General features: G+C 42.6%; 1 protein-coding gene across 1 annotated transcript in view; it reads left to right on the top strand.

The window, feature by feature from the left end:
- cpne5b (copine Vb) overlaps positions 1–13278 on the top strand; it is a 157355-nt gene that overhangs the window by 43726 nt on the left and 100351 nt on the right. Inside the window, exons 4-6 of the mRNA XM_046029370.1 lie at positions 3249–3352; positions 5466–5505; positions 8085–8161. Of these exons, the coding sequence (XP_045885326.1) occupies positions 3249–3352; positions 5466–5505; positions 8085–8161 (221 nt within the window). The remainder of the gene's footprint in view (positions 1–3248; positions 3353–5465; positions 5506–8084; positions 8162–13278) is intronic.

Raw genomic sequence — 13278 nt, 5'->3', positions numbered from 1 at the left:
TTTTTTTTTGTGAAATTGAAATGAAACTAAATGCCATGTTAAAGACATTCACTCAACAAATGCAGTGGAAATTATGTTTTTACAATCAAAGATGGATTGCCGACCTGGCAAAAAGGGCAACTGGCCCCTAAAAGCCATAGGTTCACTGTGTGTCAGATGGTCGTTCATAATTTCATTGAAGTTGCTAAAATATGTTTTCAGTGGTGTATAAAGACCTTACAAAATGAACCATTATGTTTTTATTACCTTAGAATGAGCCATTTCTATCTATATACACCGCAAGTCCCCTTACATGTAATCGCCATTGTTGCGACACCATTTTTCTACAGTAGCCCAAATGGACAAAGTGCTGGAAGAAGAAGAAGAAGAAGAAGAAGAAGAAGAAGAAGAAGAAGAAGAAGAAGAACGTGGACAACGACGACAACGACAACGTCTGGTTTATTAGAAGTAAGAAGAGATTTTGGAGAAACGGAAGACCACATATCATTTAGCACAAGAGCCGACAGAGAGTGTCAACCACCATAGCTTCTCCTACGTGCTTGCACCACGGTGGGTGAGCAGTTGGTTGCAATTTGCCACTCTCACCACTAGATGACACACCTTTAAAGGGAGAGTATGTGATTCGGCAGAAGGATTGTTGACGTTTGAACTCAACTGCTAAACAAAGACACCCCTCCCTTCAGTGCTCCCTCAGAAGCTCCACCCCCCATATTTCAAATCTTTCAGGTTCTGCCTTCGCCTTGCCTTGTCATATAACTTTCTTCTCTGTTTATACTCTTCAGACCTTTTCCACTTTGGCTGTTTCTCTCCTTTCTCGCCTTCTCCACAGTGCCTGGAGCCCAGCACATTCGAATGTGCCAGTGTATAGAACTTTTCCTCACTGCCCCTCCTCCCCCCATCTCTCTTGTGCACGATAGTGATGGCAAGTTCGACTCTTTTGACAGACTCGTTCATTCAAATCTCAATATATGAATAAACACACTCTTATTAAAATTCAGCCAGTTTAATAATAATCTGGATCAAGCCACCAAGTTCGTAAAGAACTCCAGCACAGAGAGAGGAACAAAGAAAAAAACATGTAAACACAGCAGTTTGGCAGTTCTGGACGCAGAATGGGCCACATCAGGTCCGGATTCTGCAGACAGAGAAACACACATGACATCGCTCTCAAACACTGCAGGTTGTTCACCAGTCACGAGCTGTGAAACAACAGCTAACAGCTGATCCAGGTCCGCCAGCAGGCTCTGGATCATCTGTTAGCTGTTTACAGGGCTAACGCTAACGTTGCTATGTGGCTGTGTGTTAATGACCGGGTCTGTTTGTTTCGGAGAGGAGACTACCTCTGAGGTAATTCGGCTCCAGGAAGAACCCTGTCAGGGCTCTGAAGTGGAGCCAGAACAACTCTCATCAGCTGTTAGCTGTAATGTTAAACACTAGCAGGACTAAAGTTACGGTGCGGCTGTGTTAAAACTATAAGTTAGCACAACATCACTGCGCTGTAATAATGTTATGATTTATTAAATGTCACATAATAAGCAAAATAGCTATATAATGTCAGTCCAGTGACTGTTACCTGACAGCCGACCTGCCTCTCATTCTACGGCGCTGGCAGTCATTTAGCCTGCAGAATGAACGAAAGACTGAGGAGGACCCATGTGAGCGGCGAACGACTCAAACCTAGAGACCCACCGTTGCTATGAGTTGTGAACTAATCAATTCTATTTCCTGTGCTGACGGAGCCCATGCAGCTGCCGTGTGATAAGTGAACGTAAGAGTCCAAGATCCTTCACGCATGCGTGAAAATGAACGAATTACTCACTGATTCAACCCATTCCTCCCGAGTCATACACACGATTAGGTCTTATGTGTGTTGGATTACCATCACTTACTATCCCTTTAACTGCAAATTTGTGGTATGCTATAGGACACAACTGCCGACAGCCTCCATGTGTTCAGCACATGCTACCATGTGACTGTATCCGTGTTTGTGCCACACCAATGTTTAATAGAAATCACTGTATAATTATAGTCCTCAAGAATCAAATCTTCACACTTCATTTTAATGTAATGTAATGAGTATTTTATTAAATATGGTAATTCCATGAGGCTTGATTGATGTATGTATTGTATCTCTCATTTGAAACTCTTAGCTCTCATCAGCTCCTTTAGTGACAGACTGCTGCACCCACAGTGCAAGAAGGAGTGCTACTTCAGGTCCTTCATTCCAGCTGCTGTCAGACTCTACACAGCAATGACATAATGTAGTACACTGTAACATCAACACTCATCACTGTCACTCATCACTTCATTCTTTTTTTCCTCATTCCTGTACTGCATCTATATTATTTACCCTAAACTATACTATCTTATTTTTGACCTGTGCAATCAAATTTATGTGTTCATTTTCTACATCGTGCCTCTACCTGTGCAATGTTCATATCAATCGCACCTGTATCTAACAGTGTATATGTATATTCTTACTTTTTTCTCTTTCTACTATATATTGTATTTTTCAATTCTATTTTTGTGTGTATCTAGAGCTATCATAACAAGTTTCCAATTGTGGGATCAATAAAGTCTCTCTTATCTTATCGTAATCAGCTTTTTGTAGAGTATATGCATGTGGCATTGCTGTGGATTTGCCAACCTTTTCTCTGGGATATTTCTCTGCATTTGGCACTTTGGGACTGAGAATCCCACTAATTAGGAAGCCTTAATTACTGCCTTTCCCCTTCTCTCCCCTCCCACTCTTTTCCCACTCCCACTCTCACCGTTCCTTTTCTGTCCTAACCCTCCACTCCAATTTTGCAACCTTTTCGTCCGCCTTTAGTCAGGTCTCTTCTCCCTCTCTCTTTTTGTCTCCAAGTCCGCCCATGTTTTTTCTAGCTACGCATTTTCCTCACCTCTTCCTTTATCTCTGTCTCTCTGTGGGGTTGATGAGTGAGTTATCCCGCTGTAATTAATGTGGGAGAGGAGTGAGGATCAAGGAAGCAGGGAACACACCCCTGGCTTCCTCTGCACAGCAGCAGCGTGTGAAAGCACCTCCATTAATCAGGCCCCTCTAAAAATGTATGTGTGTGCATGTGTAATAAGCGAGAGTCTGAGAAAGAGAAGACAAGAGCGTGAAAATTAGATAAAGTGCAAGGAGACAGCACTAACTGTATTTGTTTATTAAATAGGGTTTTGTTGTCTTGCTTTTCCTTTCATCATTGTTCTCTCCTGACCTCCATCTGTCTTTCTCTCCACAGTTTGGCAGAACGGAGGTGATAGATAACACTCTAAACCCTGACTTTGTTCGAAAGTACATCTTGGACTACTTTTTTGAGGAGAAGCAGAGCCTTCGCTTTGACTTGTGAGTGATTTCCTTTGAAATCACATAATCTTTGTGTAGTCTCTCCTACACTCTGTCCTCCTTCATTGTCAAGGTTTTTCCTTTCCCTGTGTTCTGTGCTGATGGAGAGCCCGGCAATAGCACTTTTAAGAAACTGAACGTTTGGTAAACCCCGCCCCTGAACAGCGATTACCAAGTCATTCTTGGCACAACAGGACTTTCTTTTCTCCACATGCTGAAAGGGTGTGCATGGGACTCTCAGTAAGAGCAACATATCAAGAATTTGGAGAGGGTTGTCCCATGTTTTATTCTTTACAAAACCAAAAACACAAGTGCAAAAGTATGTTTTCAAAAGTGTTTTCTGCTGCAACATACACCACAGCAGCATTAAGGCAGGGTGCACGTCATTAGCTAGGTTTTGTCACATCCACTCTGTGGGAACCAAATGCTAATATATCAGTTTACAGCAACAGCTCTGTCTTACTCTTTATTTGCTTGGGGAAGTTTGCACTCCAGCAACTCATAGCAAAGCTTGAGTTAGAGGGAGTTACATTTACCACACTAACTGGATATTTCATGTCAAATCTTTTTCATTTAACCTCTGTGTTACTTGTCCAATTATATTTTTCTTAGATATGCATTGAACCCATCCAATAAGTTTGAAGTTAGAAAGAACATTTTAAATACATTTTTATTTATAATACTGTGCCATAATACCAGGCCTAACTAGCTACACCCTGCAAAATAGCTCCTATATTTTCATTTCTTCTACATAGATCATCAACTGGGGAGGATGCTTTTTTCCTGGGACATGTAGCTTTAGCCTTAGTCTTTTAGCATGATATCTTGTATATAGCTATCACGCACGTATTTCAGAGCCCTTAATGGAGCGTCTCGTTTTAAAACATGTCAGCTCAACTAAGTAACAGTAACTAAGTAAACTGACATGTGGCCCCCTTCGTTACCATCAAGCCTATAAGGCTGCATACATGATATCGTGCTGAAGGTTAAAGTTTCTAAGTTGACCTCATGATTAGTTTTGTGATAGGAGATTTTCCTTTTCATTAGAACCATTCACAGTTTTAATCAAGCAGTGTCTTTCTCTCATTGATAATTTATCAGTCCATTTACATTTTCTTCTGACATGTGGATGGTATTTTTCAAAACATATATTTCAATATGTATCATTCTTCATCATATGATGTTGGCTGGCTTGAAGGGTTAACTGCCAATTTTTAAAGGCTGGACACAAAGAAATTTAAGCACTTACTGTGGTTTGTTAAGCTTCAGACACAAATAATCTCCATTTGAAATCATATAAACAAGAAAGCTCCTTCAACAGAATGCCAATTAGCACAACCCGCCATTATATCCTTTACAGCTATATCACCACACATATAAAAATTGAAGCAATTCGGCAACACTATATCAATTGATCTTTTTTTATCAATAGTGAGAGAAACTGTAGTGTGTGCAGCCTATTAGCAAAATTTTCTCATGTTCTTTTTTGTCTATGTGTGCCTGATTTAATCTCAGGGCGAACAGGATCTATCGTTTCATCAGATGTTTAATCTTGGAACATCACATATGCTCCATTTCCCTCACTTTCATAGCTTTATATTCACATGCAAATCCGACCAGGCTCACAACTCATTATAATCGAAGAGGAGAATAGGTCTTGTTGAACCCTTCCTCCTGTCCCACATAAAGTAACATCTGAAAAGATACTACGATCCTGTCTTTTTATCTTGGCTCATTCTGAATTTTACACATTTGATGTCTTTTTTGATCTTTCATGATGTGCACCCACCTCTTTGCACACTGTGGCTTTCTTTTAGCAAATATTGTCTTACTTTCTTTTATTCTGATTTCCTTCTTTCCTCTTTTCTGTTTCTGTAATTCATACCCTTCCTCCAATTACCGTCATACCCTTTCCCTTCTCTAGACATTTGAGACACACTGTGTCTTTAAACTAACAAACATCTGAAAAAGTGTGGTGATCTCATTTTTTTCCCTCCCATTGATGACAGATCACTAGGGTTTGTTTTAAATCTTGCCTTTAAGAGCGTATCAATCACAATGTCCCGACTTAGATAAGAGTCTAAAATGCTGCTTTCATTTTGTGTCCTTTCAGGTATGATGTTGACTCCAAAAGCCCAGACCTGTCCAAACATGTGAGTGCATATACGTTGACCTTGAACCACAGATAAATGGAGGCCAGTCTTGAGTAAAATCTAAATTATTGGCTTGAATGGCTCTGAAAATGAAAAAAGTAAAAATTGCTTTGTGGAAGATGATGTTCAGAGTGAATTGAGACTAAACTCTTTTTATCAGTGGTCTAATGCGGTAATGTTTATGTTTTTTTGTTTCTGTATATTTTAATTCAGTGTTGCCTGCTGCACGTTTTCTCCATGATGAATTAAAGCAAACCCTTTTATTGCCTGATCACAGAAGTATCCAAATACAAATGTTTATTTTTCTCCTTATTCAGTGTCTTTGTTTTTAGACTTTAACAGGGTTGTCCATGCTGTAATTGTGATCTAAATATTTAATTTCTATTTCTACATATCTGTGATTGAGTCTTAATTTGTATCTGTTCTCGTAGTGGTACTGCAGTAATAGGCATTGTGCAATAACTTGCTATACATTCATGTTTGAAAGCTTTGATTGTGCAATGCTTTTATCCATTGGTTTCCATTTTAAGCAATACATTGCATTAAGTGATAATTTTTGTTTTACTAGTAAAATAGATACATTGTTTTTTTATCCATGATTCTGGAAACTGTGGTGACAGAAAGCATTGATAAATGTTGAAAATAATCAGTTTTGATGATTATTGGATGTATTTGGATGGCTAGAGTTTGCATTTTTTCATCACTAGCTTTAATCCCACCTGTGTACTCGGAGTTTTAGTTCAGCATGTTGTCTTTTCCACTCTCACTTTGCCATCTTGAGCAGTGCTAGGAGTGCTAGGTATTTGGTATGGTGTTGTGTCTTGGTATATGATGTGCTCTGTTGTTGTCATTGTTGTTATTGTTGTTGTTGTTGTTGCTGCTGCTGCCCAACCTTTCTGGAAGCCTGCAGAACTCAACGTAGGTCCCAGCATCTCTATCACTTCTGACACTGCATGGCTGCTGTCTCACATTCATTATCCTTATCTCAGGAGGAAGGATGGTGTCACTGATCAGAACCAGAGACTGAGAGCCAAGCCAACCTCTCTGTACAGCTCTTAACCACTGTTGCAGTCTCAAATGGCTCCACAATGTGAAAAGAAATAATTGTGTCTTTGTGTCAGTTTTTAAAACAAAATGAAGGTGGTGAGACTTTTCAGGGTCTTCCTTATAACAGTGAGTGGAATTAGTGGGCATAACACTGGAGACTCACGGAAATGAAACACTCTATAGCCTGATGTTGAATTATTTAGTGTGCCCTGTCTGCCAAGGCCAAAGTAAAGAAATCCTTAATTTGGATACTTGTTTTTAAGACTGTTAAAACTAAACACATCATATGATTTTTTTTAATTAAATCAGTCCTGTCCTAATGCACCAAATCAATGCTGGGTGATACAAAGACTCTTTGTCTGACATGATTAAGCCTAATATTTTGTCAGTGTGTCTCTAAAAATGTTCTACATTATTGCCCTACGCCGTTGTGTTTCTTCATTGTTCATGGTGCTCTAAATCCCACCATCATTAGTTATGTTGTCATTTGTTATCCTCCACCATTCATTAAACCAGTGGTTCCCAATACAGGTGGGGTCCGTTCCGAGTGGGTTGCAATTAATAATTTTTAAGCTATTTCAGAGTTTTTATTTTTGTGAACAAAAATGTTAAGGTCTCACCAAGACATTCTCCCTCCTGACTCGTCACATATGGACACTTGGTCAAGTTGCTTTTTAACGCCTTGTGCGTTGTTTTTGGATGTGCAGGGCTCTGCAGTCAAGTCAACAACAATAAATATGCGACATCCAGTTAGACTTTCAAAATTAAACTAGTTGTTAACATTGTGAAACATAGTAGCACCCAAACTACTTTGTGAGGTTTAGGAAAAGGTCATGATTTGGTATTAAATAAACATGTTACTTGCATGTGTGTGATAACTTGGGAGTGAGAACGTGTTGGTTTCACACTGGTTAGCTCCGACTCTTCACAGGAGGAAGCTGCTTTTAATTCCAACCAGATTGGAATGGATGGATGGAATAAACTGAATGGGCGTTAAAGTTCGTCTACCATACGTGTGGACCGTGGACTGATATCTAAGTGAACATTCAAGCCCTGACCAGTTGGGAACCCCTGCATACACAGCCATCGTGGTTATGGCAGCATTTCAGTTTAGTTCAACAAAATTTGCTTTACAATTCACAACAAACCTGGTTGTGATGTCACATTGTCAAGCAAAGCACAGCAATGGTGTCTTTAAGCAAACAGAGAGCGCTATTTCTGTTTCACAGCTGACGGCAAGCCCTCAAGTGTCGCACTTTGTACTCTGTAAGCATGGGTTCATGTGATAATGCTACAGTTAATTACTTATTCTTTTTTTTTTTACCAAAAGATGTTAAAACCACCTTTTTTCTGACATGCAAATTTGAATGAACATGAATCTCATTTGCATGGGTTCCAGTGGTATAGTAGTACAGGCTGGAATATTCCTGAGTTTATTCCTAACTATACTCTGATTTGTTGTCTTTCCACTTCACATATGTCAACCTGTCCTCCCTCCTTCTTTCCTTCCTTCTTTCTTTCCTTGTTTTCAGGACTTTTTGGGTCAGATGTTCTGTACTCTAGGGGAGATTGTTGGATCACCAGCCAGCAGACTGGAGAAACCTCTGGGGTAAGTAAAAGTTGAATTTTAATACCCCTAACTCTAAATGTGAGAGGAACTGAGATAGGGGCACCAGAGGGAGTGTGAGTGTTACAAAGGGCAGGAGGATGAGGAGGAGGGAGGAAGGGGAGACACATTGGTGATTTAGCAAGACACGAGAGGAAAAGACATTTATCAGACAAAAGGAGGCGAGGAAGGGAGGGGGAGACAACACATCCTACAGATGTTTTCCACAGATAATTATTGTCATTAAAGCAAAGGGTGAAGCAAGGAGAAAATTACCCAAATTACTGCTCATCTCCTGAACTTGTGCTCTCGCAGTGGCTGAGAAAAATGTAGTGTTAATGGGGTATCCTGTAATCTGTCTTTATATCTATCATCCATCATCATCATCATCAGTCGGCTGGGCTCTTGTGTAATTCAGGTAAAGTCATTTAAATGTCGCAATAAGTGAGATTTGTGGGTTCTTAGCTCTGCATATGTTACCTTGGAGAACATTAAGGAGGTAATATTTGAAAACTGATATACATTGTATGAGATGTTAGTGCCACATACTAGTATTGGTGAACATTTGAGCAAAGGGTACAATGTCTTTGCTACAGTTTTACCTATTGATCTGTTTGACTAATTTGTAGAATTGTAAATTAATTACTGCAAGTGTTTAACATATAATACTGACAGTTTAGATAGAGGATAGTGGCCCTCATTCACCAAGTTATTATATAATCAAAAGATAATTCCTGTTTACACAACTTGAATCTTCTTTCCTAGTGGATATTTATCATTTCTATATACCCAAGCTCATAAATAATATATTTACTTAAAGATATACATATTGCAGAAATACTGTAAGAATTTGCATCAGCAGTACACATGGGAAAACATATAGTGAGGAGATGTTATGCTTAGATACTGATTGCTTTAAGCAAGTGTGTATGGCTACAAGGAACGGGGGTTTTGTCCTGTAGAAAACCAGAAAAGCGGCCTTGTTTTCATCATTGTATTTTTTCTTTTCTCAACCCATAAAGGAACAAGTAATTCTTTAAATTTGGTGATTTTGAATTTTTCTGAAAATCTGGACATTTATGATTTTTGATGGACAAAATGTTGATTGGTAAAACAAAATTGTGTGAACATGTTTAAAACAGAGAGCATGGACTGATGATTTTGTTACTTGTATTTGGTTTGCGACTTTGGCTTTCTCTGGGCTTTTCCTCTGTTTCCATTACATATTAATGTTTCGTTGACAGACATGTTGGCAAATCTGCACATGATGCATACCAAAAATGTCTCTCCCTAAAGCACACCCCTGATGATGACACAGTTGCAAAGAATTTTCTGACACCGTGTGTGTGTGTGTGTATGTTTTGTACTACTGATGTTGCTTACTTAAGGCGAAGAGTGCAAATATAAGTGCGCCTTAAGCCTCTATATCGAGAGCATAAGCCTTAATAATGTTATTACAAGTTCAGTGTCAAGGCATTTATTTGAGAATGGAGAATTTATATGGCATGGTTAGAAAAGGAAATAAAACTCTTGCCAAATTATTCATTTTTAATTTGAGACGCTGCAGCTGAGAGATAACACAACTGCTTGCCAAATGTTATTCTTATGGCAGCCTTTAATCTTTCTTTAAAGGCTGCACGAATAAAGCTCTCCTCATGGTGGAAACCTCTGCAATAAAAAATGTCATTATTTCCACTATATGGTGCATGTAGGGCGAGTCTTCCTTTGAAATGGTCAACAGCTACCAAACTAGCAAAACTCTGGGTGAAGCATGCAAGACAGTACATCGTCAATGAATTTCACTATGGTCTTCATTTCATGTCTGTTAATGAGTTATTATAGAACGCAATGTGTTTATTTTGAGTGGACTGACACAGGAGTTTATGTGAATCTTTTCAAGATATACTGGAGAGGTTGTGCAGTGGGTTTGTTTTACCTTCGTTAAGTGAGAGTCACTGAGGTGGAGGAGCAGCGAGAAACACATAGAGGCCCGATGAGCACCCTTATACACACACACACACACACAAAGTGATGCATTGCCCTGGTAGATAGTATGCTACCCAGTGGAGTTTGTTTCCGTGGAAATGAAGAGTGATTCATATTTCATTGCTGGAAAATGTCAAGACATTTGTCTAAGCTGTGATTTGTTGCCAACGGAAGAATGTTTCTGAGCATGTGCTTGTCTCAACAAGTCCTCTGCTTCTCTTTTTTTACCCGCACACAATATACTTTTGGTATAGCATTGGGCTGCTGAGCTATGTGTCGCTCTGACTGGCCCCTCCCACCTAAAAGTATGCATTAAATCATAAAAACACAACAACCTTGACTTGTTAACTTGACCATGATAATCTTGGTACCTTCTGCATACACATACACAGACACACAACTGTACACAGTCCCTTTCAGAGCAATACACATTTTATTAATTGATTTCATAAATCCTGTTTCTTGGTTAAATGGCATATGAATGCACAACAGTGTGTTTTATTCTTCTTTCCCTGTTCTATTTTCTCAGGCTAATTGTAATGGCTTTAATCTTCCTGAAATTAGTGCTTGTTTAATTAGGCAGCAGCCGTCGTGATTTTCATTATGGTAAAAAAAACAAAAAAAAAACAAAGGCTCCGGAAGGTAAAGAGAGAAAGAGGAGGGAGGGTAACATCAATGGCCATTCAGAGAGTGGTTGTGAGCTTGAGGCACATGGGCATCCAGATAGAGACAGAAATACATACAACGAGGAATAATTGCTATGTCTGATTTTACTCAGAAGCACAACACAAGTCGCCAGGACAGAGGCAAAAAGAAGCATTAGAGTAGAAGTGTAGAAGAAGAAGACTGTAGACAATATTCACTGAAAATATCTAACATTGAATGCAGTACACCTTGCGTGAGATATTCAAACACAGGAACTATTAATTTAGAGAGATTGTCTTACCTGGAAATCCTGCCGAAGCAGTAGAGACCATGTCTGGTAATCAGTTCCGACAATGTGTTTTTTCATGCCCACGCTACATTGTGGCTGGGGAGACTCATGAGATGTGTGTTCCTGTCTGGGGATGTCGCACACCCAGGCAGCTCTCGAGGGGGCTGCCTGTGGCCATGGCGAGGCCCGGTCCCTGAGGGTGCTGAGGTCTCGTGCGGCTCTCTTTCGGAAGACGGTCGGATGCGCTCTCCCCGTGGCTCAGGCCCCGTGGTTGCTGAAGCATTGCGGCAGCTACGGTCATGGGGATCGCAGCGTGATATCTCCGAGGGCATCGGGATGGCTGAGGCCTTTTTCCGGTTTCCCGTCTGCTGACTCCGCCTCCTCTCTTCCCCGTTTGGGGCCCGTTTCTCGGCTTCTCCCGCCCGAGGTATGCTATGAGAGGCGGGGCAGGAGCCGCGGGACGGCAGTAACCTCCGAGTGCCACCCCCGCGTTGATCCTCGCCATTCTTTCCTGATTTACACAATGAGTTGTGTAAATCATGGAACAGACTGAGAAAAAAAACAAAAAACAGAGCTGCTGACTGCGTCCCCTCTGCTGGACTACAGCAGTGTGACAGAAACTAAGCAGCACGGCTTTGGAACGATGCCTCGGGTGGTGGAAGCACTCTCGAGCTATCTTTCTCACCCTCGCTTCATTCCTTCAGACGCCGGCGCTCCCCACCAAGCCGTGTCGGACGACATCCGCTTTGGTGGGCAAGGCCTACATGGCAGCGGGTCGAGCTGGTGCAAGCCTGCACACCATGGCCACCTTGCAGGCGTACCAGGCCGATCTTCTCAAAGACTGTGACCTAGGGGGAGGTCCCTCTGAGGAGGACCTGACTGAGCTCCGTAGAGCTACAGACTTAACACTCCGTGTTACCAAGGAGACGGCCCGTTCCAGTGGCTACGGAACGCCATCTGTGGCTCAACCTCTCGGGCATCCAGGGGAAGGAGAAGGCTTTTCTCCTGGATGTGCCCCTCTCTCCTACTGGCCTGTTTGGTGAGGCAGTGGATGCTGTCGTCAGCAGGTTTCAGCATGCCAAAGGCAGGGAGAGGCGTTTGAGCAATATCTTCCCCGCCGGTCTGGGTCCAGGATGGCGATGGCTGAAGAGAGACGAGCTCAGCCCTCGGCTAGCTCCTACCGCCGGAGCCAGAAGCGAAGCATCGCTTCCCGTAGTCCCTCTCAACAAACCTGGGATGCGAGGCGACGCTCTCGCCCACAGCCCCCCGAGAAGATGGGCCCGAGGACCGTCATTCAGTCTCGGCGGGCTTGGGGAAGAGGTCCAGAGGTTTCGAGTAGGGGGGCCCACTACCCCCCCCCCCCCCCCCCCCCCCCCCCCCCCTCACCAGTCTGCTGGCCTCGAGGGGTTGCAGCTGGAAAACGATCGGGCTCACACACCGTGGGTCGCCGGTGAGTTTCCCTGGCGGTTCTCCGCTTCAGGGTGCCACCGGGGACCTACGCATAACACCGGCCACCAGCCCCGAGGGGTTGGTTCCCTTAGCGGATTTTGTAGAAGCATGGCGGAGCCTTGCAATCATTTCCCCGTGGGTCCTGCGCACCGTAGTGGATGGCTACAGGCTGCAGTTCCGGGTCCACCCCCCCGCAGAAGTTCAACGGGGTGGTCTGGACTGCGGTGCAGAGCCAGGTGTTGGGACAAGAAGTTCGCTCTCTGCTGGAAAACGGGGCCAGAGAGCTTATTTTCCCGCCAGTCAGGGAGTCCGGGTTCTACAGCCGGTACTTCATAGTTCCCAAGAAGGACGGATGGGTTGCGTCTGATTTTGGATCTGCGGTCCCTGAACCAATCTCTGAGGAGATTCAGGTTCAGGATGCTCACCATCCCCGCCATCATCCGTTCCAAGGATTGGGTTGTCACGATAGATCTGCAAAGACGCTTATTTCCAGTCTCCATCCGTCCCTCTCACAGGAAGTTCCTGAGGTTTGCCTTCGAAGAAGAGAAAAGAAGAGTGGCTTACCAGTATCGGGTTCTTCCGTTCGGCCTAGCACTCTCTCCCCGCACGTTCACGTTCAAATGCATGGATGCAGCTCTGGCCCCGCTGAGGCTCCAGGGCATCCGCATACTGAACTACATTGACGACTGGCTCGTCCTGGCCCAGTCTCGAGAGTTAGCGGTTCGGCATCGAGATGTCGTCCTCGCCCACC

This window comes from Micropterus dolomieu, linkage group LG18, assembly GCF_021292245.1.
Source record: "Micropterus dolomieu isolate WLL.071019.BEF.003 ecotype Adirondacks linkage group LG18, ASM2129224v1, whole genome shotgun sequence".
NCBI classification, from domain to species: Eukaryota; Metazoa; Chordata; class Actinopteri; order Centrarchiformes; family Centrarchidae; genus Micropterus; species Micropterus dolomieu.
Note: the sequence above shows the minus strand (reverse complement) of the source record. Positions and strands in the feature narration are given on the sequence as shown.